This window comes from Piliocolobus tephrosceles, chromosome 10 (assembly GCF_002776525.5).
Source record: "Piliocolobus tephrosceles isolate RC106 chromosome 10, ASM277652v3, whole genome shotgun sequence".
Classification (NCBI taxonomy): domain Eukaryota; kingdom Metazoa; phylum Chordata; class Mammalia; order Primates; family Cercopithecidae; genus Piliocolobus; species Piliocolobus tephrosceles.
In genome coordinates this window covers 77,756,570-77,782,994 of record NC_045443.1, presented here as the reverse complement: position 1 = coordinate 77,782,994, position 26,425 = coordinate 77,756,570, and the positions used below count along the sequence as shown (strand labels likewise).

General features: G+C 35.8%; 1 protein-coding gene across 1 annotated transcript in view; it reads right to left on the bottom strand.

Annotated features, from left to right (window-relative positions):
- Positions 1–26,425, bottom strand: part of OTOGL (otogelin like) — a 239,565-nt gene that overhangs the window by 19,701 nt on the left and 193,439 nt on the right. The window contains exons 39-52 of the mRNA XM_023219423.1: positions 24,350–24,527; positions 23,919–24,061; positions 23,640–23,663; positions 23,456–23,548; positions 21,213–21,402; positions 17,322–17,536; positions 6,879–7,020; positions 5,774–5,959; positions 3,289–3,501; positions 2,718–2,822; positions 2,325–2,432; positions 889–990; positions 462–566; positions 337–377 (exon numbers count right to left, since the gene is read on the bottom strand). Of these exons, the coding sequence (XP_023075191.1) occupies positions 337–377; positions 462–566; positions 889–990; positions 2,325–2,432; positions 2,718–2,822; positions 3,289–3,501; positions 5,774–5,959; positions 6,879–7,020; positions 17,322–17,536; positions 21,213–21,402; positions 23,456–23,548; positions 23,640–23,663; positions 23,919–24,061; positions 24,350–24,527 (1,845 nt within the window). The remainder of the gene's footprint in view (positions 1–336; positions 378–461; positions 567–888; positions 991–2,324; positions 2,433–2,717; positions 2,823–3,288; positions 3,502–5,773; positions 5,960–6,878; positions 7,021–17,321; positions 17,537–21,212; positions 21,403–23,455; positions 23,549–23,639; positions 23,664–23,918; positions 24,062–24,349; positions 24,528–26,425) is intronic.

The following is a 26,425-nucleotide window of genomic DNA, read 5'->3' as shown; positions in this document are numbered from 1 at the left end:
ATTAGCGCACTTTCTTAAAGAATCATTAGAGACACCACTCAAGATAATTTTTTTCAATATTTTGCTTCATTTTAGTACCAGTGAACTTAAGTAGATATAAGACTAGCAGATTCCATCAGCAGTTAAAAAAATAATGTATTGTACTTTCCTATCTCAAGTAAAATGTAACTTATTGACTATTTCCTAATATCAGAGCACATTATTTTAATCTACTTCAGTACAATTTAATGTGGATAATTTTATTAACTCTGAGAAGAATTTAGAAATGAGAGAGATAAAGGAAAAATAAACAGATTTAAATAAATATGATAAGTCAATCAAAATATGTGTTCTTACCACTTCACAAGTTGGCATAACAAGGTTTTCACAGTTACATTCTAAAAGGCAAAAATCAACATATTTACATTGATCAAAATAATTAACTTATCATAATGAAAACTTAAAATACGAAAATTAGTTACCACAATGCCATGTTGGGCAACATTGACCAGATACATTTTCTTTCACAAGATTCATATCTTCTGCACAGTTGAGTAATGGCATAGGACAAAGGTTTGGCTCACATACTAAAAAGAAAAATTACATGGGTAAAGATGGATTTTATAGAGTTACCATTTCTCATTATCTACCATCTAGTTCACTGCGATTACCAATAATGCATGGATTCATATTTTCCAAGTGCTACCTCTCCCACCACCAGATTGCCATGTGTTGTTGGTAAAGATAAAACAAATGACATATAAACAGGTACAAAAAGAGTACTGGTGCTAGGCTGGCTCAAATGAAAAACTTTGAAAAAGGGTCTGATGTAACAGCCAACTAAGATGCACTGGACTTCTTAAACATTGGACACATCTAAATATTTTAAAATAGTTAATATACACTTACCACAGTAATACTGAGGACAACAGAAGTGTGTGCTATTAAGATCTACTGTGAGAAATTCCCCATCATCACATAGTGGAACAGGTTTGGTGCAAGATTCACAAACTAAGGTGAAACAAAAAACCAAAAGTCACAGCTGAGCTAAAAACCATGAATTATAATATGAGCTTAAATTACCATACATAAATCAATTTTGTTTAAGAAAATAGTAAAAGAAATATAAGGTATATCTCCTTATTTGGTCATAAAAACAATAATACTGTCTGAGTATATTGCATTATGCTTTCCAAGCACAGTGACATATAGAACACCATCTTATCAGATAGGTAGAACATTCAGATTTCCTAGGTAATTTGTTCTCATTAGAATCAAAATGTCACTTGTTTATTTATTATATTTACGTTTTCTTAATTTACTACCATTGATGACTCTCATTTAGGGATGAAAATGTAGTAGGCATTTGTTCTTTTGGGCTGTTTCAGCATGCCCTCCCAACTTTGGTAACTACTCTCTGAATGACCTTGACAAAATGCACCACCCACATATTTTTGAGTGACTATCTTTAAAGGTGCCTCACATCACCAGGCCACTCTGTAGAAACAACCCACATAGGAGTAATCAGAATCCCTTTGGATGGAATTTGAGTCATATATAGAGACACATCAAGTGAAGAAAAAAATAAAGTTGGCTCAATCATTAGTGACCTCTACCTAGAGCAGCTGGTTTCTCTCCTTCCAAGGGCTTGACTGTTCTGCTTAATTTTGATCCTACTTTCCCAGATTCTTCCAATAACAGGTTGTGCTAAAGCTAGCCAGAATCAATCAGTTTTACCACTTGCAGCCAATCAATCTTAACTGGTGCAAATAAATTGTTTTGACTACTTCTGAAACCTACATTAATCACCAAGGAATCATGGATATAATAATTCATTTAAAAAAATTAGAGAATTCTTTATATTTCAATGTTCAGTTCACCAGGCAGAATATTTAGCTCCAGCCATTTTCCAGTTACCCTTTGTTTCTGCCAATTCTTTTTTGAGATCATCATACCTCAAACATGATATGCAGGACATGAAATTTTAAAGACATATTATAAAGTCTTAGCAGAGCTCATTATTCAAGTTGGTTCTTCGAGGAAAGCCAGTGCTAAATTTTTCTTCAAAAAAATTAAGTATTGGCCTTATTATTTAAAAAGCTTGATTTAAAAATCTTGGTCATATTTTGACTGAGGTATATAGTTTTTGTTGATGGGGGAAGGTATTTATTATGATTGTCTAGTCATTCAAAATGTCATACTTTCTTTACAACAGTTCTCATTCAGTTGAATTCTTGTAACATCAGAATATTGCTTACCAACAGTCTCATAAAATTCACAACAAATAAGAGATTTTTTCCTAGATCCTTTCTCTTCTTCCAAGAAATTATCTCTAGAATACTCACCACAAAGAGGGGAAAAACAACAAGGTTCTTCCTGTTGAACTTGAATCATGAATTGGTCTTCTCTGCATTCTGGTGTTGAAATACTGGGGCATTTCAATGGGTCACATTCTGCAGAAACACAATTATATTAGAAAATGTGTATAGCATGAGATGATAAAATAAATGACACAGTGTTTACCTCTCTTTGAATTTAGTAACAAATAACTTAAAGTTCTTAATCATATATATATACATATATATGAAAGATACATAACAGATTTAAAACATTAGCAAGATAACTCCACAATCTTTTATAATAAAGCATTGTCTTGGAGACACAAAGAATGAGAATCTAATCCACTGTTCTGAATAAACAATGAACCCCACTCTTAATTTTCTATATTGATTACTTACCACATTTGTACTGCGGACAGCAAGAAAGAGGACTGTGGCCAACAATCAATTTTTGACTATTTGTACATGTTGGGATGGTAGTTTCACACAAAGTCGTGTCACATCCTGTCAATAAGAAAAACTGTTAAAATATTAGTGAACACAACTAAAATCTGCCAACTCAAAGCAGGGAAATGACTGCTAACTCAAAGCAGGAAACTCAAAGAGGGGAAATGACTCTCATTATGCATGTTTTTACACTGCAGTTAACCCATTCAGCTAACAAAATGGGCCATATATGAAAATGTAGCAGCTTTGAGGTTTTTCTATTATTGCCTTTCACCCTTGATTCATATATCAAAGATTCCCAGTTCTTTTCTCTTCTCATGTTTTGTTGAATGTTATTAACTGTGAATAGCCACAGTTTTTCATATGTATTCAACAAAATTGTAATGAAACAAAACTTGCTTTGAGAAAATGGCATTTATGCCACATTTTTTAAATACAAAGCATTATATATGCTCTGCTTTTTCACAAAGAATATCAACATATTTTGTGGAATCAATTGAATATAAGTCTTCTTCATACATACCACAAACTTCCTTTGAACAGCAGGTCCATTTATCAATGATGCCCATGACAACTTCAGCTTCGCGTTCACAAACTGGCGTGGGCTCTTCATCACAGTCAGGTTCTACAGGAATAATACTTCCATTCTCCAAACATTTGTATAGAGCACATTCATCAATGCCCCCATTCCAAATCTCCCCAGCAGTGCGAGGTTGGTCTTCACTATCAGTGCATGCTTAAAAAGATCAACAGTATTATAACACTCATAACCTGGGCACTAAAGTAAATCAAGCCACCATGTTTTGGTTTCAGACTGTAACATGGCCCGGTGACATAGATGATGTGTCACAAGTCTATTGTTTTCCTCAGATTTCTCTTTCATCACCCACTAACTTACACTTTTCTTTAATGGAAGTTTATACTTAGTCCACAGAAAGTATTTTTTTCCTGGTCAGATGTAGTGACTCATACCCATAATCCCAGCACTTTGGGAGGCTGAGGAGGGAGGACTGCTTCAGGCCAGGAGTTTGAGACCAGCCTGGGCAACAGAGCAAGACCTTGTCTCTACCGAAAAGAAAAATAATTAGCCAAACGTAGTGGCATGCCTACTCAGGAAGCTAAGGTGGGAGGATCACTGGAGGCCCGGAGTTTGAGTCCCAGTGAGCTATGACCACTGTACTTAAGCCTGTGTAACAGAGTAGACCCTGTCTTGAACGAACGAACGAAAGAAAGAAAGAAAGAAAGACAGAAAGAAAGAAAGAAAGAAAGAAAGAAAGAAAGAAAGAAAGAAAGAAAGAAAGAAAGAAAGAAGAAAAAGAAAAAATTTATTTCCTTTTACAACCATCTATAAATCTGTATGTCTTCTTCTATAAATGAAATGTTCCATTATTTTTGACACATTTTAAATCCTGTTAACATAATTTATTTAGCCTAATCAAATTCAATCATATAAATTTAAATTAGTTTGAAAACAGTAACTGTTAAAAATGAGTGGGATTAGAAAGCAAGGTAACCCCCACCTCATATAACATTTATATCATATGAAAATTCAAAATATTTCTGCTTTAAAATCTAAAAGTAAAAAGTAGGCAATCAGGCAAAATATTATTTAGTGACTATTATTTTTAAGTAAAAGTTTTATGATAAATATGACCATCTAGTAGTTCTTTTGAGGAATAATAATGATAAATGTAGTTACCAACCACATCCTTAGCCTTCAGTGAACTCTTATCCTATTTACTATCAAACCAAATCTCATAGATCTCTAAAGAATAAATATAGGCACACCTGTACACCCTCAAAGTCTTCCACAGATACTTTCTATACTGGCAAACACCAGCTTCTTTCTGAAACCAAATATGCATTTCACTCCTCCTTGCCTTTTTCTTTAATTATTAGTCAATTCATTTTCTTATGACCACAATGAAGAGGCCTATGACTGACAATTCCTGTGCTACAATTATCTCAATTTTGCACTTTTTCATCTGCCGCCACCATGGAGACAATGTATCAAAATAACATTGTTTGAAAATAAAATTAGAAATACTAAATATGTTCCTCCAGTATCTTAGTACATTTTGTGTTGCTCTAAGAGAACGCTTGAAAATGGTTAGTTTATAAAGAAAAAAGGTTCATTTAGTCACACTTCTGCTGGCTGGGAAGTTCAAAGTGCGTGACACCAGCATCTACTTAACTTCCGGTGAGGGTTTTTCTCCTGCCTTGTACTATGGCAGAAGGTCAAAGGAGAGGCAGACAGATGTGAAGATGAATCAAACGTGAGGAGGAAACTTCCTTTATAACAATCTGTACCTGAAGGAAAGATTCCATTTCTGCTAGAACTAATCTAGTCTCACAAGAGTCATAAATCACTCACAACCTTGAGAAGGCATTAATCTATTGATGAGGGCAGTGCCCCTGTGATCTAGACACCTCCCACTAGGCCACATCTCCCAGCACTGCCACACGGGGGATCAAACCTCAACATGAGTTTTGGTGGGGACAAACTACATCCAAATCATAGCACCCAGATAATAGTACCATCTGCCATTTCTTACATGCTAATTTTCTCAAGGCACCATGTTAAATGCAAAATGCTTTTTACTAAATTACGTAGCCCACACTAACCTTATAAGTACTATCATTTTCCTCACTTTCCAGATGCATAACCTGAGACTCATAGGAGTAAAAGTGAACCACTAATATATGAATTAACTTGAATTTGAGTTCAGTCCATAATCCACACTCTTAATTCTTGATTTCCCATGCTTTTTCTCAGTTACTATAGGCAGATGTAAAGATTAAAACACATTACCACTGAAGCTTTTATAACAATTAACTTCTCTTGAAATCATATTAAAACCAAACCACAGACAAACTCATTTCCTTTCCAACATTCAGGCTGTCTTTGATAAATCTTTGCAGAAATTAGCACATCTCTGCAATATCTAAAAAACGTTTTTGTCTGTTTGTCGGATCCCTGAAAAGGCATTTTGTATTTTGTGTCTTACCACACTCTTTCTCTAGAATGCACTGGGTTGAATGTGGCCTGTGAAGAATAGTTCCATCTTTGCACACACAGTCTTCTCTTAAGTTCAAACAGGAAGAATGTCCATAGAACCATTGGTTCAGGCATGTTCTTGCTTCACAAGGTCGCACACAGGGTTGATATTCCTTCCCCTCTGGGCAACTCAGGGCTTTGAAGAATAGGAGACAAAATTTGCTAATGATGAAAGTAACCTATTTAAATTCTAGTAAAAGAAAGAAATGTCAGATTTCTTACAGAAAATAGATTTTGCAAATTTTAGTCTCTTCAAAGTCCATTTTTCATTTACTCTGTAACCATACATCAGAAACAAAGGCACCAATGTGTTTGCTTTTTGCATTTTTTGTAATTTTTAAGCATTTTCCAAGGGTCTACTAGTATTAGCTGTTATGGTGGGAAACGCTTATCAGATGTATAACAAATAAATATCACCAACAGGCAGCACAAGTCTGGTTGGAATAAATATACAATCAACTATTATGAAATTATTGCTCTGTGCAGTAAGAAGAGATAACAGTCTACTCAGAATTATAACCGAAATACACTTTCAATATATAAAACTCAACCAAATCATAAAAAAGAAAAATGCTGTATGTTTAGGTTTGATCCTTCACTGTCAAAAGAAATTACTATTGCTTAGCAGTTTATAAATGATGTTTTAGAAAAGCCTTGTGGATTGTCAATGATTGTAAAAAGTCATACTATTAAAAATCTAATGCTCAGCTGGTGGGGTTATAAATTGGTACAATCTCAGTGGAGAACCATTTGACACTGTCTAGTGAAATTGGGGATGATACACATTCCCGATGAATCAGCAATGCCCCTCTTGAATAGTGATTACCTCTCAGGGAAAAGAGAGAGGGAAGGGCTGGAGAAGGCACACAGGGAGCTTCATGTGTGATCATTTTATTTCTGAAATTGAGTGATGCAACTTGTGTTTGTGATAGCTTCTTCTGTGCATTTTATGCTTAATAAATTAGTTCGTGATGAAGAAAAAGAAGGAAAGAAGTGATTGCAAAAGTGAAATTTATTTATGATTAAAAAATATTATTCAGTTAACAGTTACTTACAGCAGTAATCAGGTTTTCTCCACTGAATACAGATATCAAACTTGTTGCACAGAGCCACATATGCAGAAAGTGCATCACACTCATAGTTCCAAAAATAGGTATAATTGATCCACATCTTTTCACAAAAGTTTTTTGGTGAAACCTAGAGAAACATTTTGCTTTGAAATAAGTTATATTGTTTTATTTCTCTGAAAGCCCTAAGCTAGACTAAGATTATTTGGAGAATCAAAGGGTAGCAAGTTAATATTCATTATACTTCATCATAGACCTTACTTTTTTCAAAAATTCTTAATATTAAACATCACTCTAAACACACTTAAATAAGACAAATACCATGTGCACTAATCTACACACATCTTTCTTATAAAGGTGGAAAAGAAAACAGTATGTGGAGCCAAGCAAAAATTTATTTCTAATATCCACTGTGGGCTACAATTGCCTTTTCTATATACTGAATAAGAGTTTGAAGAATTATAGATTAAGTTGTAAGCTCACAAAGCATTCTATAATGGTATATGGTATTGATTATTAAATAAAGTTACAAATGCTTCTCAAAACTTTTATTAATATTCAATGTTAGTTACATGATTTGCAAAATTTGGCACACCTCAATTTAATTAGAGACTCATTTGTTCCCATAGAATAGGTTCCATTTTGATCTAGAGATACCTGAAATATAAATAATGTAGCATGTGACAATATTTATTCCACTTTTCTCTCAACTCATTAGTCAGTAGGCACATACTAAGTATCTAAATTTATATGCCAAATTCTGATACAGGCCAAAGCATCCAATAAAAATAATGATCATTGGTGAGGATGTAGGGAAAAGGTAACCCTTGCGTACTGTTGGTGGGAATGTAAATTAGTACAGCCATCGTGGAAGACAATATGGAGGTTTCTCAAAAAATTAAAGATACTAATATTACATAATTGAGCTACCCTACTACTATGTACATATCCAAAGGAAATGAAATCAGTATGTCACAGAGATGTCTGCACATCCATGTTTATTGCAGCATTATTATTCACAATAGCCAAAATACAGAATCAACCTACGGGTCTGCCAAGGGATGAATGAAGAAAGAAAATTTGGTAAATATACACAGTGGTATATTATTTGTCCTTTAAAAAGAATGAAATCCTGTCATTTGTGACAACATGAATGAACCCAGGGAACATGATGTTAAGTGAAATAAGCCAGACACAGGAAGACAAATACCACATGATCTTACTCACATGTGAAAACTAAAAAAGTTGATCATATAGAATTGAGCAAGGAATTATATTTACCAGGGATTGAAGTGCTTGAGAAGATGTTGTTAAAGGGTACAGAATTTCAATTAGATTGGCAGAAGTCCAAGAGATCTATTGTACAACATGTTGACTATAATAATATATTACATTATTGAAAAATGCTGAGAGTGGATGTAAAGTGTTATTATCACACAAGTGAAAATCACATAAGGTAATGCATTTGTTAATTAGCTAGATTTCATCATTCCACAATGTATATATACTTCAAAACATCATGTTGTACACAGTAAACACATACAATTTTATCTGTCAATATAAAAATAAAATTAGATATTTTTAAAGATGCAGAAAAAACCCTAAGAATCGACTTTCTTTCAATGTCCTTTGTGAAATCTCAGTTTCCAACCACCTTACTTTACACACAATACTTGCTTTAGTCACTAATAGCCTCCTTTTAATCAAATGCAATGAAACTGATATTCTAAACTCTCCCTGACCTCTCAGAAGCCTATATTGCCATTAGCACATCCACTTGCTTAAAATGTTCTCTCCTTGAACTTCAAAGGTACCACACTCCATTGCCTTTCCACCTATTTGGTCATTGTTTCTTCTACCTGTCTCTCATTCTGTTTTACTAGATCCCATCCGCAATGGTCATGTTCTGTCACTGAAAATGCTCTCCCCAAGCTCATCCATTCCCATGGTTTCTATCACCATTTGGGGCATTTAAATCTTCTTTATCTTAGTTTCTTCATATGTGAAGTAGAGTTAATAGTAACAACTACTACTACTACTTAAGATTGCTGTGAAAATTAAATGAGCTAATATATGGAAAATGTACAGAAAAAAACCCTGACACAACATAAATTATCATTATTCTTAAAATCCATATACTAATAACTCTTCCAACCTGATCTCTGGCCTCAACTTACCTCCTCTGAGCTCCTGAATTATGCTCCAGAGTTTCTGCTCAGTGTTTTCACTCTGATGATGCACATGACTTAATCTGTCCGAAATTAAAAAAAAAAAAAATCCCTTCTCTACTTAGCCCACAAAAGCTGATTCTTCTGTATCCTCTACTTACTTATTAACTGATGAACACTTTCATCATTTATTGGGTACCTAACTACATATCAGACACTGTACTATGCATAAGAATAAAGGTAAATAAAACAGACCTATTCTCTGCTTGTGGATCTCAACAACTACAAAAAACAAAACCTTTAAGTAAGATGAAGAGAAGCCACCATGTTAGAAAGGATTGAAAGAGAAAAGTATTCCAGCTGGGGAAACAGCAAGAAGTATAGCCTTTTGACAGAAAAAAATAACTCTTGGAATATGAAGAAAGCTGAGAGGAGGCAACAACGTTGGAGCTTAGCAAACAAGAGGAGCATAGCACAAGATGTGGCTGGAGAAGTAGGTGAGCCAAATCATAGAGGACATTGACAGCCCTGGTAAGAACTTTGGAATGTAGTCTACGTGAAATACAGTGAAGGATTTTAGGTAGAGAAATCACACATTCTGTTTATAATTTTAAGATATTATTCTGCCTGCTTTGTAGAGATTTGCAAACGAGGATGAAGCTCAGTGGTAGAAAAGGCTACAGTAACCAAAACAGCATGGTACTAGTACCAAAACAGATACATAGACCAATGGAACAGAACAGAGGACTCAGGAATAATGCCACACATCTACAACTATCTGATCTTTCACAAACCTGACAAAAACAAGCAATGGGGAAATGATTCCCTATTTAATATATGGTGTTGGGAAAACTGTCTAGCCATATGCAGAAAACTGAAACTGGATCCCTTCCTTACACCTTATACAAAAATTAACTCAAGATAGATTAAAGACTTAAATGTAAGATCTAAAACCATAAAAACCCTAGAGGAAAACGTAGGCAATATCATTCAGGATAGTCATGGGTAAAGACTTCATGACTAAAACACCAAAAACAATGGAAACAAAAGCCAAAGTTGACAAATGGGATCTAATTAAACTAAACAGCTTCTGCACATAAAAAGATACTATCATCAGAGTAAACAGGCACCCCACAGAATGGCAGAAAATTTTAGCAATCTATCCATCTGACAAAGGGCTAATATCCAGACTCTACAAATAGCTTCAACAAACTTACGAGAAAAAAACAACCCCATCAAAAAGTGGGTAAAGGATAGGAACAGACACTTCTCAAAAGAAGACATTTATGTGGCCAATGAACATGTGAAAAAAAGTTCAGCATCACTGGTCATTAGAGAAATGTAAAACAAAACCACAATGAGATACCATCTCACACCAGTTAGAATGGCGATCATTAAAAAGTCAGGAAACAACAGATGCTGGAGAGGATGTGGAGAAATAGGAATGCGTTTATACTGTTGGTGGGAGTGTAAATTAGTTCAACCATTGTGGAAGACAGAGTGGCAATTCCTCAAGGATCTAGAACCAGAAATACCATTTGACCCAGCAATCCCATTACTGGGTATTACTCAAAGGATTATAAATCATTCTACTTATGTTTATTGCAGCACTGTTCATAATAGCAAAGACTTGGAACCAACTCAAATGCCCATCAATAATAGACTGGATAAAGAAAATGTGACACATATACACCATGGAATACTATGCAGCCATAAAAAAGGATGAGTTCATGTCCTTTGCAGGGACATGGATAAAGATGGAAACCATCATTCTCAGCAAACTAACACAGGAACAGAAAACCAAACACCGCATGTTCTCACTCATGAGTAGGAGTTAAACAATAAGAACACGTGGACACAGGGAGGGAAACATCACACACTCTCTGTCAGGGGGTGGGAGACTAGGGGAGGGATAGCATTAGGAGAAATACCCACTGTAGATGATGGGTTGATGGGTTGACGGGTGCAGCAAACCACCATGGCACATGTATACCTATATTACAAACCTGCATGTTCTGTATATGTATCCCTGAATATAAAGTATAATTTAAAAAAAAAAAGATGTAAGTCAAGAGAAGCATCTATTAAACTATCTGACATTCTGTTTAACAATATTGAATTATAAAGCTTTGTCATTGGACCAGGCAAGAGGTGATGTTTGTCTGGATTCAAATGGTGGTGGGAAGGAATGCATGGATATTGAATATATTTTGGAAGTGGACTCAACATGACTTGGTGATAGCTTGGATGGAACAGACCGAGTATCAACAAGTCATCAAGAATTTCTTTATCTCGATATGTTACCCTGTTTAAGCTAGAAAGTTGAAGTCATCTAGAAATGCTCAACCTCCCTTAGCACTAACATCTAATTGGTCCTTAAACCCTGCCCATTCCACATCCCAAATGTCTCCCAAATGCCATCTTTCTTTTCTGAACATGCCGCTATCCTCACTTGCTTCCCACTCATCAGCAGAGTCCATCATCATTTTCCCAAAGTAGACTTGCTTTAAAAGAATTCAACAGGGGCGGGGTGTGGCAGGAGTGAAGAAGATAGGCAGAAAAAAAGAGGCAATTTTTAAATGATTTTTTAATATGACGGACACCGAAAAGTTCTTATACTGTTCCCACCACTTTTGTGAATATGTAAACATTACCACAATAAAAGGTTAAAACAAGCAAATAAATAAAAACTACTCAGAGACCTTTTAATTAGCTACCTTACTATACCTGCCTAGCCCATCTTCTTCAGACCTTCATACAGATCTATAGAGCAAATTGTCATGACCCTCCCTTTTTTTTAGTTCTTAACTTTCTTTTTTTTCTTGCAACAGGACTTCAATCAACGTAACTTTTAGAAGCAGAGGGTAGAGAAAGGGAAACTTTATCTCAAGGCTGATTAGAGTTCAGCCCAAAGAAGTCACTATAAACTCAAAATTTCTTTGAAGTATTTTTTTGAGGTCATGTAAGTTTTACATTCTGGTGCTTAATAGTCTGTGTCTTTTAAATAAAAATAATGTCTTACAACTTGAGGCTTTGAAAGAAAAAGAAATACACCCTGCGTGTCTCATGACTTAATGGGCACTTTGAAATTGCATTCAATCCCTAAATATCCATGTAAGAAATCTGCAGTGAATTGAGAGATCCAAGGCCAAATATCAAGTTCAGCATGATGGCAATACTATGTCTTCTCTATCTCAGTTTTGCAATATCCAAGAACTATGTGGGTAAAAAGAAAATGCATTTTCCACTATTGTATGCACTGTGCCAGAGTTATCACTGAATCATCATGACCAGAATGCAGCTAAAAACATTGTCTGAAGACACAGGCTACTGTGCATAGAATCCTCATAAGCTTTGTAAAGGTCTCTTTTAGTTTCTCAAGGAAACACATCTAGAGACTTTGAGTACTTGAGAGTCTGAAAGTACTAGTACTTCCTACAGTCAATTATTTTATCTTATTCTCAAACTTTTTTTATAGTATTTTTAATTGGTCACTCTTGAAAAAAAAAATCTGCAAAATAAGCCAATTTTGTGAGCTCTTCTTTACCATTACAGTTAACATAATCCATTTACATTATTTAGGTTTTACTTTTTGTCTTTTCTTTCCATGATGACAAATGAATTTTCAAATCTGACTGTAAAACTATTATAGCCATGTCCGGGTATGATGGCTCACACCTGTAATCTCAACACTTTGGGAGGCCAAGGCAGGTGGACCATTTGAGGTCAGGAGTTCGAGACCAACCTGGCCAACGTGGTGAAACCCCATCTCTATTAAAAATACAAAAAATTAACCAGGTGTGGTGGCACATGCCTGTAATCCCAGCTACTGAGGAGGTTGCAGTAGGAGAGTCGCTTGAATCTGAAAGGTGGAGGCTGCAGTGAGCCAAGATCACACCACTGCACGGGATGACATCACTGCCTGGATGACAGAGCAAGACTCCTCAAATATATATATATATTATATATATATATATCATATATATTTTATAGATAGCCAATACCTTCTTTAATTACATTTATTTATATCTATGCAGCAAATAAAATGGCAAACTAACTTTCTTTTGTTGAAAGAGATATTCAAACTATAATACTGAAAAAAATTATAAAAATTTATCCCATCATTAAACAGCCTATGAAAATATAAAAGCAAAATGTTCCTTGTGAAGAGAGTGATGTTGGATTAAATGAGGATCTTGATAGACAAGCCTGACCTTCCACATGATTCTAAAACTAGTTCTGAAGACACCTTTTGAGACAAGATTACTTGTTATTTATAAAAATAATCAAGCAAAATATTCTAATAATTATCCTTAAATTCTGCATGATTGATTTTTAGATGTTACCCTAGGAATAGTTTTATGTAGTTGTTGATTCAGATTTTCCAACATAAGACACAACATAACTTGGTGCCCATTTACATTTCTACAATAAACAAAACCCACACTTTAAGTAAGCATTAAGGTATCTATTATAATTGTTAGATTAGCCACTTGTGCTAGTGTCCAATTCCTCCTGTATATTCGGATTTTAGGTTTCTTTTTTTTGCTGTCAAATTCACTGGAGGATTTTTCTTTTGTTTGTTTTTGTTTTTTGAGATGGAGTTTTGCTCTTGTCATCCAGGCTGGAGTGCAATGCCGCAATTTCGGCTCACTGCAGCCTCCGCTTCCTGAGTTTGAGCAATTCTCCTGCCTCAGCCTCCTGAATAACTGGGACTACAGATGTGTGCCACCACATCCAGCTAATTTTTGTATACTGGAGGATTTTAAGAGAAAAGTGGAAGCTATCGCAGACTAAATGGTATCCTGTGTTGCTTCATTATGCCTTGAATAGTCAAGCTGAATGTTTCCTGATATAATCAACCTTTCAAGTTCCCAGTTAAAAATGCAATTTAAAAAAATCATGATGCTTTAAAAAGACAGACTAAAGTGGCACTGCCATGAGTTTTAAAGTATTTGCTATTTCTTCATGTTTATGTGCATGCATTTAAAAAATATGAACATTGAAAACTTATTTGCATCCAAATTTCCATGTAAAACTGAAGCTCCACAAAGACATGCCATTTTTATCCCATGACTTCATACTTTTGTCTTTTCCCTCAGGGAATGCACAGGGCAGCATCAAAGATCATTCACAGTGAGCTCCTTCCTGACTTGACAATTCCCTTGCTTTCCTTCCCTGACTCTTCCCTTCATAGATGTTGCACCAAACTCTTTCAATGTTTTCCTCACATGGCCTTTAAATAATACTTTCTCTTGCATATACAATCAGCTCTTCTTATCCAGGGTTTCCACATCCATAGATTCAACCAACCACGGATGAAAAATATTCAGAAAATCTGACGTGAGAGATATCTGGCTGCGATATCTGTCACCCCATTGACTGCCCGGGTTGATTTGGCTGATCTGGCTTACTAGGCAAGTGTACCCTTCCTCCCTCACTGCTCCATGTACGTCTCTCCTGAAGGTGCACATTTGGTTAAAAGTGAGATGTGACAATGTGCTAGCAGCCCTCACTCTCAACACCTCCTCGGCCTCGTAGTCCACTCTGGTGGCACTTGAGGAGCCCTTGAGCCCGCTACTGCACTGTAGGAGCCCCTCTCTGGGCTGGCCCAGGTCGGAGCCAGCTCCCTCTACTTGCCGGCAGGTGTGGAGGGAGACGCACAGGTGGGAACCGGAGCTGTGAGTGGCGCTCACAGGCCAGCACGAGTTCCTGCAGGCACTTTCCCGCCGGCACCGGCACAGGCTCAGTGGGCCCCACACTTAGAGCTGCCAGCTGGTGCTGCCTGGCCCAGGGCAGTGAGGGGCTTAGCACTTGGGCCAGCAGCTGCGGAGGTTGCACTAGGTCCCCCAGCACTGCTGGCGCCCAAGCTCAAATTATCGCTGGGCCTCAGCCGCCAGCCCGTGGGGCAGGGCTCCTGACCTGCAGCCTGCCATGCCGGAACCTCCCCCACGGTGGGCTCCCGCAAGCCTCCCTCCGGAGGACCGCTGCCCCCTGCTTTGCGGTGCTCGGTCCCATCAACCACCCAGGGACTGAGGAGTGCAGGTCCCGCTAGGGACTTGTGGGCAGCTCCACCTGCAGCCCCAGTGCAGAATCCACTAGGTGAAGCCAGCTGGGCCCCCCAGTCTGGTGGGGACTTGGGGAACTTTTATGTCTAGCTAAGGGATCATAAATGCACCAATCAGCACTCTGTCTAGCTCAGGGTTTGTAAATACACCAATCAGCACTCTGTCAACATGGACCAATCAGCTCTCTGTAAAATGGCCCAATGAGCAGGATGTGGGTGGGGCCAGGTAAGGGAATAAAAGGAGGTTGCCGAGCCAGGCAGCAGCAACCTGCTGGGGTCCCCTTCCACACTGTGGAAAGTTTGTTCTTTTGCTCTTTGCAATAAATCTTGCTGCTGCTCACTCTTTGGATCCACGCTGCCGTTAAGAGCTGTAACACTCACCGCAAAGGTCTGCAGCTTCACTTGTGTCAGTGAGACCATGAACCCACCGGGAAGAATGAACAGCTCCAGACACGCTGCCTTTAAGAACTGTAACACTCACCACGAGGGTCCGAGGCGTCATTCTTGAAGTCAGCGAGACCAAGAACCCACCAATTCCGGACATTAAAGGACGACCATCCCCGACAGAGGACCAGCCTTCAGTCAAGGGTATAAGAGTAGCTGCACTCCCCTGCTAGAACCTCCAAAGAAGCTCTCAAAAATATTCAGAAAAAGAAAGTAAAAAAACAAGGATAAAATAAAATTATTGGGGCCATCAGAGCCTAAACCATGATGGCCATCAACTTCTCTGCCCACAGTTCAAATGCCTGTGGCATTACAACCTCAAATACAGGTTAGACAAGTACAACCTCCCAAAAAAATCAAGTAAAAAACAAGAATAAAATAAAGAAACAAGAAAAAAATAAAAGCAAGAATAAAATAAAATAATACAAGAATAAAAAAATAAAAATGTAAAAAAATACAGTGTAAAAACTATTCACATAGCATTTATCTTGCATTAGATATTATAAGTAATCTAGAGATGATTTAACATATATGGGAGAATTGTGCAGGCTATATGAAAATACTATACTATATTTTAGAAAGGGACTTGGGTGTCCAAGGATTTTGATATCTGTGGGGGTCCTGAAACCAACCTCTCACAGATACTGAGGGGCCATTGCATTGCTATCTCTGCCTGGAACTCCATCCCTCCCTCCTCTCTCCTGGCAAACTCATACTTCTAAACCTTTCAAAGATCAAAAACTCTGGGCTGGGCACAGTCGCTCATGCCTGTAATCCCAGCACTTTGGGAGGCCGAGGTGGGCAGATCACGAGGTCAGGGGATTGAGACTATCCTGGTTAACACAGTGAAACCCTGTCTCCACTAAAAATACAAAAAATTAGCCGATGTGGTGGCATGCACCTGTAGTCCCAGCTTCTTGGGAGACTGAGGTAGGAGAATGGCATGAACCTGGGAGGTGGAGGTTGCAGTGAGCCGAGATTGTGCCACTGCACTCCAGCCTGGGTGACAAAGTGAGACTTCATCTCAAAGAAAAAAAAAAAAAGGAAAAGAAAAAATATCTAAAACTCCATAAAGTTTTCTCTAAACCTGGGCTCCTATATACCTCCATAATGTATTTTTTAATGTATCTGCTCACAGACTTGCCTTCCTACTAGGTGTCCTATTCATTTTCTATCACAGGAATCTAACACAGCGATTTCCATGTACTAGATGCTCACTACATTTTAGTTAAATGATTCACAAAATACTGTATTTGTCCTTTGTCTTTAATGATGGATCATTTTGACAATATAGATTATTTAAAATGCCTACTAATCACTTAAACTCAGAAAGTTGGAGACTAATAAAGACCAAGTAAATAGAGTGAGTGACAGATTCTATTAAAAGCATATGCCTAAGAAGCCAGGATCATAAGGAATTGATTAAAGCCTCACTGTATTGGTTTTGATACTGTGGGTTATCAAACATCATTGATCTCTGTCTCTTAGAGACATTTATTCATAGGACAAATTTTCATTTTTTGAAAGCTGTAGATATATTTCTAACAAAGCATAAAGAAAAGAAATAAAATTATCCTTCCTGTGCTTGTAAGCCTATAAACAATAAGTGATTCTGAATTCCAAAGCATACTGACAGAAGGTTGGGGGTTTTGTTTTCAGTAGAAGAACATCACAGCAAGAAGAGCAACGTATTGGCTTTTACTCTCAACATATCTAACATGAAAGTATAATTTATGGTTGCTTCCAACTTACTTTATCATGACATGGAATGAAAATTCTTCTATTTAATAACTCAATGCAGTGGCTGCAGTCATGCTCAGTACAGTTCCTAACAGGTCTTCTCATTGTTACTTCAAATGATTTCTCAATTTCCCAGCTCTCAATAAATAATCCTATGTCTTCCATATTTGTAATAATTGTGCCATTTTGCATCCTTAGATCATCATCTGGATCTTCATTGCAAACTCCTTGAAAGAATATGTGACAATTAGAAAAAATAAAACTTAAACTAGTGTAGACAGCACAACTAAATCAGCTAAATAATAGATTTTAAATGAACGAATGATTTACTGTATGAGATGCCAAGTTTATGTATCCTTGAACTCTTACATCGAAAGAACTTTTTAAATTATGTTCTGATTTTTTGATAAAATAGTGTAGAACTAACTGCCATAACCCAATAAGAAAGATATCAAAAGCCTAGAAGTCAAGATACATGAAGAGATCAGAGAAGATTAAGAAATAAGACATTATTCTCTCCTATACTCTTCCATTATTACCACCGTCTTCTAACTTAGTAACTAGTTTTTGAGTTTGGCAAGGTACTTCCCACAGTAATGGATATTTGGTGATCGGCTCCCAGGCTTCCACTTCCCTGTGAAAACTCTGCCTGAAAATATTAAATATTTTTCTTTCAGGAGCTATCACTGCTCCATCACCTAGTGCAGGACATCATTCCAGGTGAGGGCTCTGATTGACATAAAGGTAATCACTCCCTTGCATTAGCAACTGTTCCAGGTAATCCAGGCATAAACCAGCAAGCATGTAGTAGTCACCTAGGCACATAAATTTATTCAAATAGGGAAAACTTTGATCAAGTTCAAGACTTGAACTGGGAATTCTTGGACACAGGCAATTTCCCTTCCTTGGGATAACATGACCTGTTGATAGCTATAATATCTTGAGCTGCTGCAGCCTCTATCTTCCTTGAGAAAAGCCAAATTGTGGATGAGTTTACTCTTCATTAAATGCAGTGCAGAGCCAGGAAAGTAATGAGATCAGGTCTATAATCATACCTTACCTGAATCCCATCCTACTTTAAGACATAATTTTTCTTAATTCCCAAGACTCTGGGCTACAAAATATATGAATAAAAATTTTCTTCAAACATCATATCTTAATCCCCAAGTGAAGGGGTGGCCTGCCCCTCCACACCTGCGGGCATTTGTTAGGTGGAATGAGAGACTTGAGAAAAGAAATGAGACACAGAGACAAAGTATAGAGAAAGAAAAAGTGGGCCCAGGGGACTGTCGCTCAATATACAGAGGACCCATGCCCGCACCGGTCTCTGAGTTCCCTCAGTATTTATTGATCATTATCTTTACCATCTTAGAAAAAGGGAAGTGGCAGGATAATAGGATCATCGTAGGGAGAAGGTCAGCAGTAAGACATATGAATAAAGATCTCTGTGACATAAGTTTAAGGAAAAGTGCTATGCCTTGATATGCATATGTAAACATCTCCATAAACCTTTTTAGTGCATAAAGAGCAGCATCATGCTAGCAAGTCCCGACTTTCGCCCTAAGGCGGTTTTCTCCTTTCTCAGTAAACAGAACATACAATCGGGTTTTACACCGAGATGTTCCATTGCCCAGGGACGGGCAGGAGACAGATGCTTTTCTCTGTCTCAACTGCCAAGAGGCCTTCTTTCCTCTTACACTAGTCCTCCTCAGCACAGATCCTTCACGGGTGTCAGGCTGGGGGACGATCAGGTCTTTCCCTTCCCACGAGGCCATATTTCAGACTATCACATGGGGAGAAACCTTGGACAATACTTAGCTTTCCTAGGCAGAGGTCCCTGCGACCTTTGGCAGTGTACGTGTCCCTGAGTACTTGAGATTAAGAGAATGGTGATGACTTTTAACAAGCATGCTGCCTTCAGGCACTTGTTTAACAAAGCACACCATGCACAGCCCCAAATCCATTAAATCTTGAGTCACCACAGCACATGTCTCTTGCAAGGACAGGGTTGGGGGTAGGGCTACAGATTAACAGCATCTCAAATACAGAACAAAATGGAGTCTCTTATGTCTACTTCTTTCTATATAGACACAGTAACAGTCCGATCTCTCTTTCTTTTCCCCACACCCAAGGAGATATATCTGGATGACTAAAGGTTGCAATGCTTCACTTCTGTAAATACACAGGGTACTACGTGCAATTAAACATTTAAAAAAATTAAGTGAACTACATTGTAAAGCAGCTACTATTTTTTAAGTCTAAACTTTTCTAGAGAAAGGCAATTGCAAGTAAAAATATGTTTTCACTACAACTTCAGTCACCACTCCAGACTTCATAGTGCTGTGTAGAATGAGATGTCAATATAAGCCTCTCATTCCAGTGTTCAGACTCTGTTTAGATAACAGTCTTACTCACCAGAAGCTTTTCAGCCAGCACCCAGCCTAGTGATCCTGACAGCACCCAGATTTCCCTTTAATTAAGCATACTTCTCTCATTGTGGAGGTCAAGGAATTTAGAGAATGAGCCCTGGTTAGCAAAAAGGTGATCCTAGCCCTCTCTCTGCAGCACTTAGTTAAGAATTCAGCTAGCAGAGTGGCTGTCTACATGAAAGCAAGAGCTAATAGTAGAGAAGGATAAAAAACATAAAAATCAAACTGAAATAATACCCTTCAACAGTGATAAGTTACAGGAGAAAACATACATTTTCAGTCTCAGTTATTACTCAATAATAACTACTGATTTAGTACATATATATACTAAATTAAGTATATACTCAATAATGCTTATTTCCAAATAATAACCTTAAGTCACCATAGAAATTTATGCTATGTTTAGCATGCTGTAAACAAGTGAGGAACTAAGAAAACCATTTTAGCAAAAATTTCCAATAAATGTTTACATTTTAAAACAGGAAATGTGGATATTTTGTGTAATTTGTTGAGGGCAAGGTTGAGGGCCACTCATTTTTGAGTTATCAGCATCAAGCGTAATGTCAGATACACAGAAGGTGATCCATAAACTTTTGTTTAATTAATATTTACTGAGATTAAAAATAGATATATTTGTACTAAACCAACATTTATTGACTGTGTGTATTTATGTGTTGTGTTTACGTTAACTTTCACATGTAATCCAAACAATCTTGAAAATAGATATTACTGTCCCCTTTTAAAGATGAGGAAACTGACATTCTCTTAAGACCACAAAGCTGTAAAGATAATAACCTGTGTTCAACTTTCTAGCAGACACCAGAGCCAGTACTCCTTTTATTTCATTATGTATCTACAGATATTTCTAATTTGTTTCCTTTGACTTAAAACTCTATATATCTGCATAATATATTACAATATTAAACCTAGATGTAATGGTATATCTAAGCCTTGCATTTCATGATAAAACTAGGACAAATATTCTGAACATTGTGTTCTTTCAAGATGACTTAAACGAGTTTTCTCTGATTTCAAACTTTTAAAAAAATTAAGAGGAAACAAAGATACATAGGCCTTTAAACTTTCTACGCCTCATTTGTATCACTTATAAATTGAAATAACACTATTATCTACTTACTAGATCTTAAAATTAAGTGAATTAAAATATGCAAAATAATGCCTGATGCTTCAGTAATGCCTAATAAAGACGAGCTAGTGGAAACACAAACAGCATTGTAGTAATAGCAGTAAGCATATATTTTCATAAAATACCTAAATTGAAGTGTTATTTCCTGCTTCCTAGCGCATTTATGGAAAAATCATTGCTTCCTTCAGTATTTACATGGGAACTGAAAGTTAATATCACATCTCAAATCTGAAAAATGGGGCAACAGGGCCCAAAATGGTATAGCATGAATAGAAAAAAATAATAACAACAACAGACAAAAATCAAGATTTGAAGAGCAACACTCACCACAAAGTCCTTCTGTGTAGGACGACAAGTTAAATCGGAGGCCAAAATGAATGTCTATGATTCCTGTAAGATGAGACCACTTTATGATTAGTCCAGCTGGAGTAGTAATTACATACATTGAACCAGAATCGTCTATGGACAGTTCCTGACTTGAAAATGGCAAAGGCACAACAATGGAATCCACTTCTACCTAGAATAACATAAATACAACTGTTAAGAAATGTTTACTTAAATATACAAATTAGGAGAATACAGATTATTCCTTTATTCTGATTTAATGTAAACTGTTTTTTAATTTAAAAAAAAAGTATTTCTTACTGCTGCCACAACTTCTCAGAACTTTTAAGTTCTTTTATTGTTCCTTTGCTGTGCCTTGCTCTAGTCAATATTTGTTCTAATGTCATTGCCTTTCATTTTTCCTCAAAATTTAACTGTTTTATGTTATGTATGCTTTTATGGCTGTTTCCTTCAATTTATGTTTATATTAATAACACCATCCTTCTAATATGAATTTAAGATAATAATGTTATTTTCTGGACATTTTTCTTAATCTGGATTCTTTCCTTGATCTGCTAAATCATTGTTTGCTTAGCTGTAATGTTCATAACAATCATCTGTCAGGCTTGTCAGATCAAGATTCCCAGTGATTCGACTTTCCAGGTTTGCATTGGATTATAGACTGTATTTTTAGCATGTACTAAATAAGTATAGACAGTCTATACAGGTATTTGGTGATACTAATGTAGGCAATCCAATGATTATACTTTGAAAAATAGTGCTTTAAATAATGGCAATGACATGAAGCCATGAGCTGTAACTAGCAGCAAATTTCTCAAAGCTATGCCTCACCAACCATTCAATTTCTCATTTTTACATCTTGTTCATACTGCTGTCCTTGAGCTGAAACATATTTTCTCTTTTGCTTCCTTCTTTCTACTTGTTCTTTAAGATTTATCTTAAGTGTGACCTCCTCTAAAAAAGACCTGTTCGACCCGCCTATAAACTATAAAACATTAAGTTACTCTTCTTTTTATTTCTATGATATCTTGGTCATAATTCTCTCACTGTACCTCCTCTTGCTTTCTAATCAGCAGATAATTACATTATGCAAATCATGCAAAAGTATATGTTACTTGAGATCAGGACCTATGTGGTGTTATCATGTTAAACTCTCACTAAGTGATTTTCAAAAATAACTCATCATTAGCTGAATACAGTGCCTGACCAGTGAATGACCAGTGATGAGTTCATCTGGGGTCAAAAATAAGTCCTTCCACCCAAATGCTACAAATAATGACACTGACCAGCTTTATGTTTACTTCTCACCCACTTCCTGTAAGTATATCAACCTCATCAAACTCAAAGGTATATGCAAATGCTATCATTATAAAAAAGTACCTTATTTATATATTTTGTTTTACTTAATTAAACCTTTTAAATATCTTCTTACATTTTTAGGCTATTTTAATATTATTTTCAGTCTAGAATCTATGGATGTATGCTAACAGGTCGAATTATTTCCAGAAAGTGCATAGTACCTCAGCCATATTAAGAAAAATCTTTACACTTTTTTTTTTCATATTTTAGAGAGTATAACTTAGAACTGAGTGAAACACTGAGTTCATAACTCACTCCTGTTTGGCAAATATATGGGATAAGAGTTTTTCCTGTAAAACCAAAAGGCTCCTTTCATTTTTTATAATGCATTGCTTTTTTATAATGTATTGTGCTTCTTCAATTTATTTCAAAAAAGTTAAATTTTTTTTCATATTTTTTCTTATTTTAGCTATCTTATTTTTACCAAAAACTTAATTATGTCAATACTTCAAATCCACTCCTTCCATCTGTTCTTAACGGTCTTTATTCTGGTGTTCTTGGCTACTATACTTTTCAACATTATCATCCCTCTCCTTCATATCTTTTCCACTCTGTCTGATTTGAAACATGATATTAACTCTGACACAAAGAGGACTGGCCAATCACATTATCTCACCAGTCACTAGTGTATTTAACATGGTTCCTGCAGTTAACCTCACAGGGGAAAATATTTGCAATAATTGGCCCATTATTGAGAGAAAATATAATATTAAGAAATACATTTTATATTGTCCATGAAATGATTAGTATATATAATAACAATTAAATTCCATTGATATGCTTAATTTTCCCTCTTATTGGAAATAACTGTTTATATAATTTATTTTCATCTAATGTGATAAAAACTTTTAACTTTGTGTTCTTACCTTTCTTGCTAACCGATTGACAATTATTTTATGTATGGATGTTGTCACATTTAACTTCTTAAAACAAAGTCCAGAGATTCTTCCAGAGGGAGCCTTAATTTGAAAAAAATTAAAACTTTATGGAGTTAAACATAATTGTAGTGACAAACAGAATGAATGTACTAAACACTTTGCAAATACTCACTAGCTTTTTTAAGGGTTTTCCATTCTGGAAAAAAATAAAGAAAATACTATTGAAAGCATTATTTGACTTTTAAAAACATTATTTGGATTAATATTATATGCCTCTAAATAGATTGATATGAAAGGTTTTCAGAAATGTTTCTGAAACATTATCAGAAGACCGATCTCAGTATCTCAGTGAGTTCTTGAGGTCCCTCCTCCTATGAGAATTCTTGATGTTGTAATAGACATCAGCTATAGATTTATAACAAAATGACTGCAAAAATGAATTATGACCCACCTGATTCATGGAACATTTTTCAATATGAGCAACTATAATTTCACCAGGAATTCTTAGTAAGATATAAGAAGCCATGCTATATAATGCTGCATTGTTTCCATCAAATGTAATAATGCTCAGTTCTGACAACATGGAACACCGACCTACAAAAATGGTGGAAAGTGGATTTAGTCTATTAACTATCTGCATTTTTAGTAATAATTGCTCTTTTTAAAAAAATCTGTTACATTAGCCTTGTTATGTCTGACAACATATGTACTATATATATACTATACTGTTATATAATCTAAGCCAAAATCATAAATCAAATAAAGAAAACTCAAAAACAATAACTTTGGCTCGATGAGGTGAAAGGTTCAAAAAAGTAACACTCTCACCAGATTGGAAAAAAAAAAAAAAAGAAGATTATCACTTAAGAAATGCAAACTTACAAGGACATTCCCACTCAGGGCAGCAGATATCACTGTTCACTTGAACTGGCCTTCCTCGGAAACCACAGTCAGGCATTTTCACCTCCTTTGGGCAATTAAGAGACCAGTTGTATAACTGCCATTCCATATTAAGGCATATGTATTGGCTACAATTATAAACAGGATCAAATTGCTGAGGCTGTTAATAAAAAAAATTAGGGTTTTTTTTTTCCATTCTCAATTAACGTTTTTAATTGATTTTTAAATTTCACATTAATATTGCCCATGTGTACATTTATTAAATATAAAAACTTTTGAAAGATAAAGAATTAAAATTTCACTACAACTTCTTATTGATATACCATTTCTACAATATTCAATATGTATTTAATTTAAGCCTTATCTTAATATTGATTGGGTATTAGATTACCCATATATTCGAACATCTGAAGAAAACGATATTCTCCTAAATTCCCTAGATTAGTTTTTTTGCAAGCAAATTTATAAAATGACAGCTGACCTTTTACATTGTGTTGTGTAAAGCTAGCATATGAATATAACTTCCATTAATGTCAACTTAAAAATCACAACTTAATACTATCTAAATATTTCATTAAAAATGTATATATAACATCAGTTTGACAGCACCTAGATTATATAATCATAAATTAATTTTATATGTAACTCAAAATGTCTAGGTAAACAAATAATAAATAAATAAGTGATAGGTGTTTCAAAGTTTATAAATCACATTCCATTTAAATTATGGTAATAATTATAGCAATGCTAAACTAGACATTTTCTAATTAATCCATTTCATTCTCATAACCCTCTAAGGTAGATACTATTATTTCATATTTATTTTATAGATGAGTAAACAGTGTGGGGTTAAAGTAATTTGCCCAAGGTCCCACAGATAGAAGATAGTAGAGAAAGCATCTCAGTCTAGGCATTGTTACTCAGGAATCTGTACTCTTGACCAATACTCTACTGCATGTCTGGGGATTTCAGAATAAAAATTAACAACTATTTACCACCTATTACATACCATACACTAATAAAGTATCTTTTTGTATTTGCTTCTCCCTAAATCTTTTGGATCAGTTTCTATCATTCCAATATAATATATGATTTTAAAAATAAGATTAAGAGAAATTACTAATTTTCTAAGTAATAAGACTCTTAAGTGAGCACTTCAAAATTTAAGAGTACAATTTTCCAAAATTTTCTGTGTGAAAGTTGTATCACTTCTCAGGTATTGACTTTGCTTTTCATTTAGCCAGAAAAATGAAAGCAATTACAAGAAAACTATAGCCCTCTTAGACATCTAAACCACCCAAAGGATTTTAGACCTACCACTCTACTGAAACTCTTTTTCACAAGGTCACCAACAACTCACCTTGCTAAATCCAATGATCAGTTCTCAGACCTCATCTCAGACCTATTAATACATTCAGTATAGCTTATTACTCCACCTTCCTTATAATATTTTTTTCCTTAGATTTCAGATCACCTGCAGCCTCCTACATTTTCTATTTCTCTGGTTAACATTATTTGCATGTCTGTCATCTTCTCTCAACCTATGAAAGTTGCAGTGGCCCTTTTCACTTCTCTATCTGTACTCCCTTTATTATCTCACCCAGTCTCATACCATTTATCTGATGAGAATTCCAAAAATTTTTTCTTAGCATGACCTATGTATATTCCATGTATGTCCACCAAATCTGTATGACCATAGCTTTTTGCTGTCTGGGAGGAATCTCAAGCTTCACATGGCAAAAGTAAACTCATGATCATACCCACTCCAGACATTCACTCCCCATGATTTCTCCATCCTGGTTGACACCAGCCCTTTAGTTGCTGAAAGCAAAAATTTTAGAATCTTTATGGCTTCCCTTTTACTCACACTTCACATCTAATCTTTCGGTAAGGTCTGTGGCCTCTACCTTCAAAATATATCCAGGATCCAGGTACTTCTCACCATCTTCACTGCTATCACCTGAACCAGGCCATCATCATCTCTGGCCTAAATTCCCACAATAGCCTCCTAACCAGTTATATTGTCTCCTTACACCTTACCCACAATACACCAGCCAA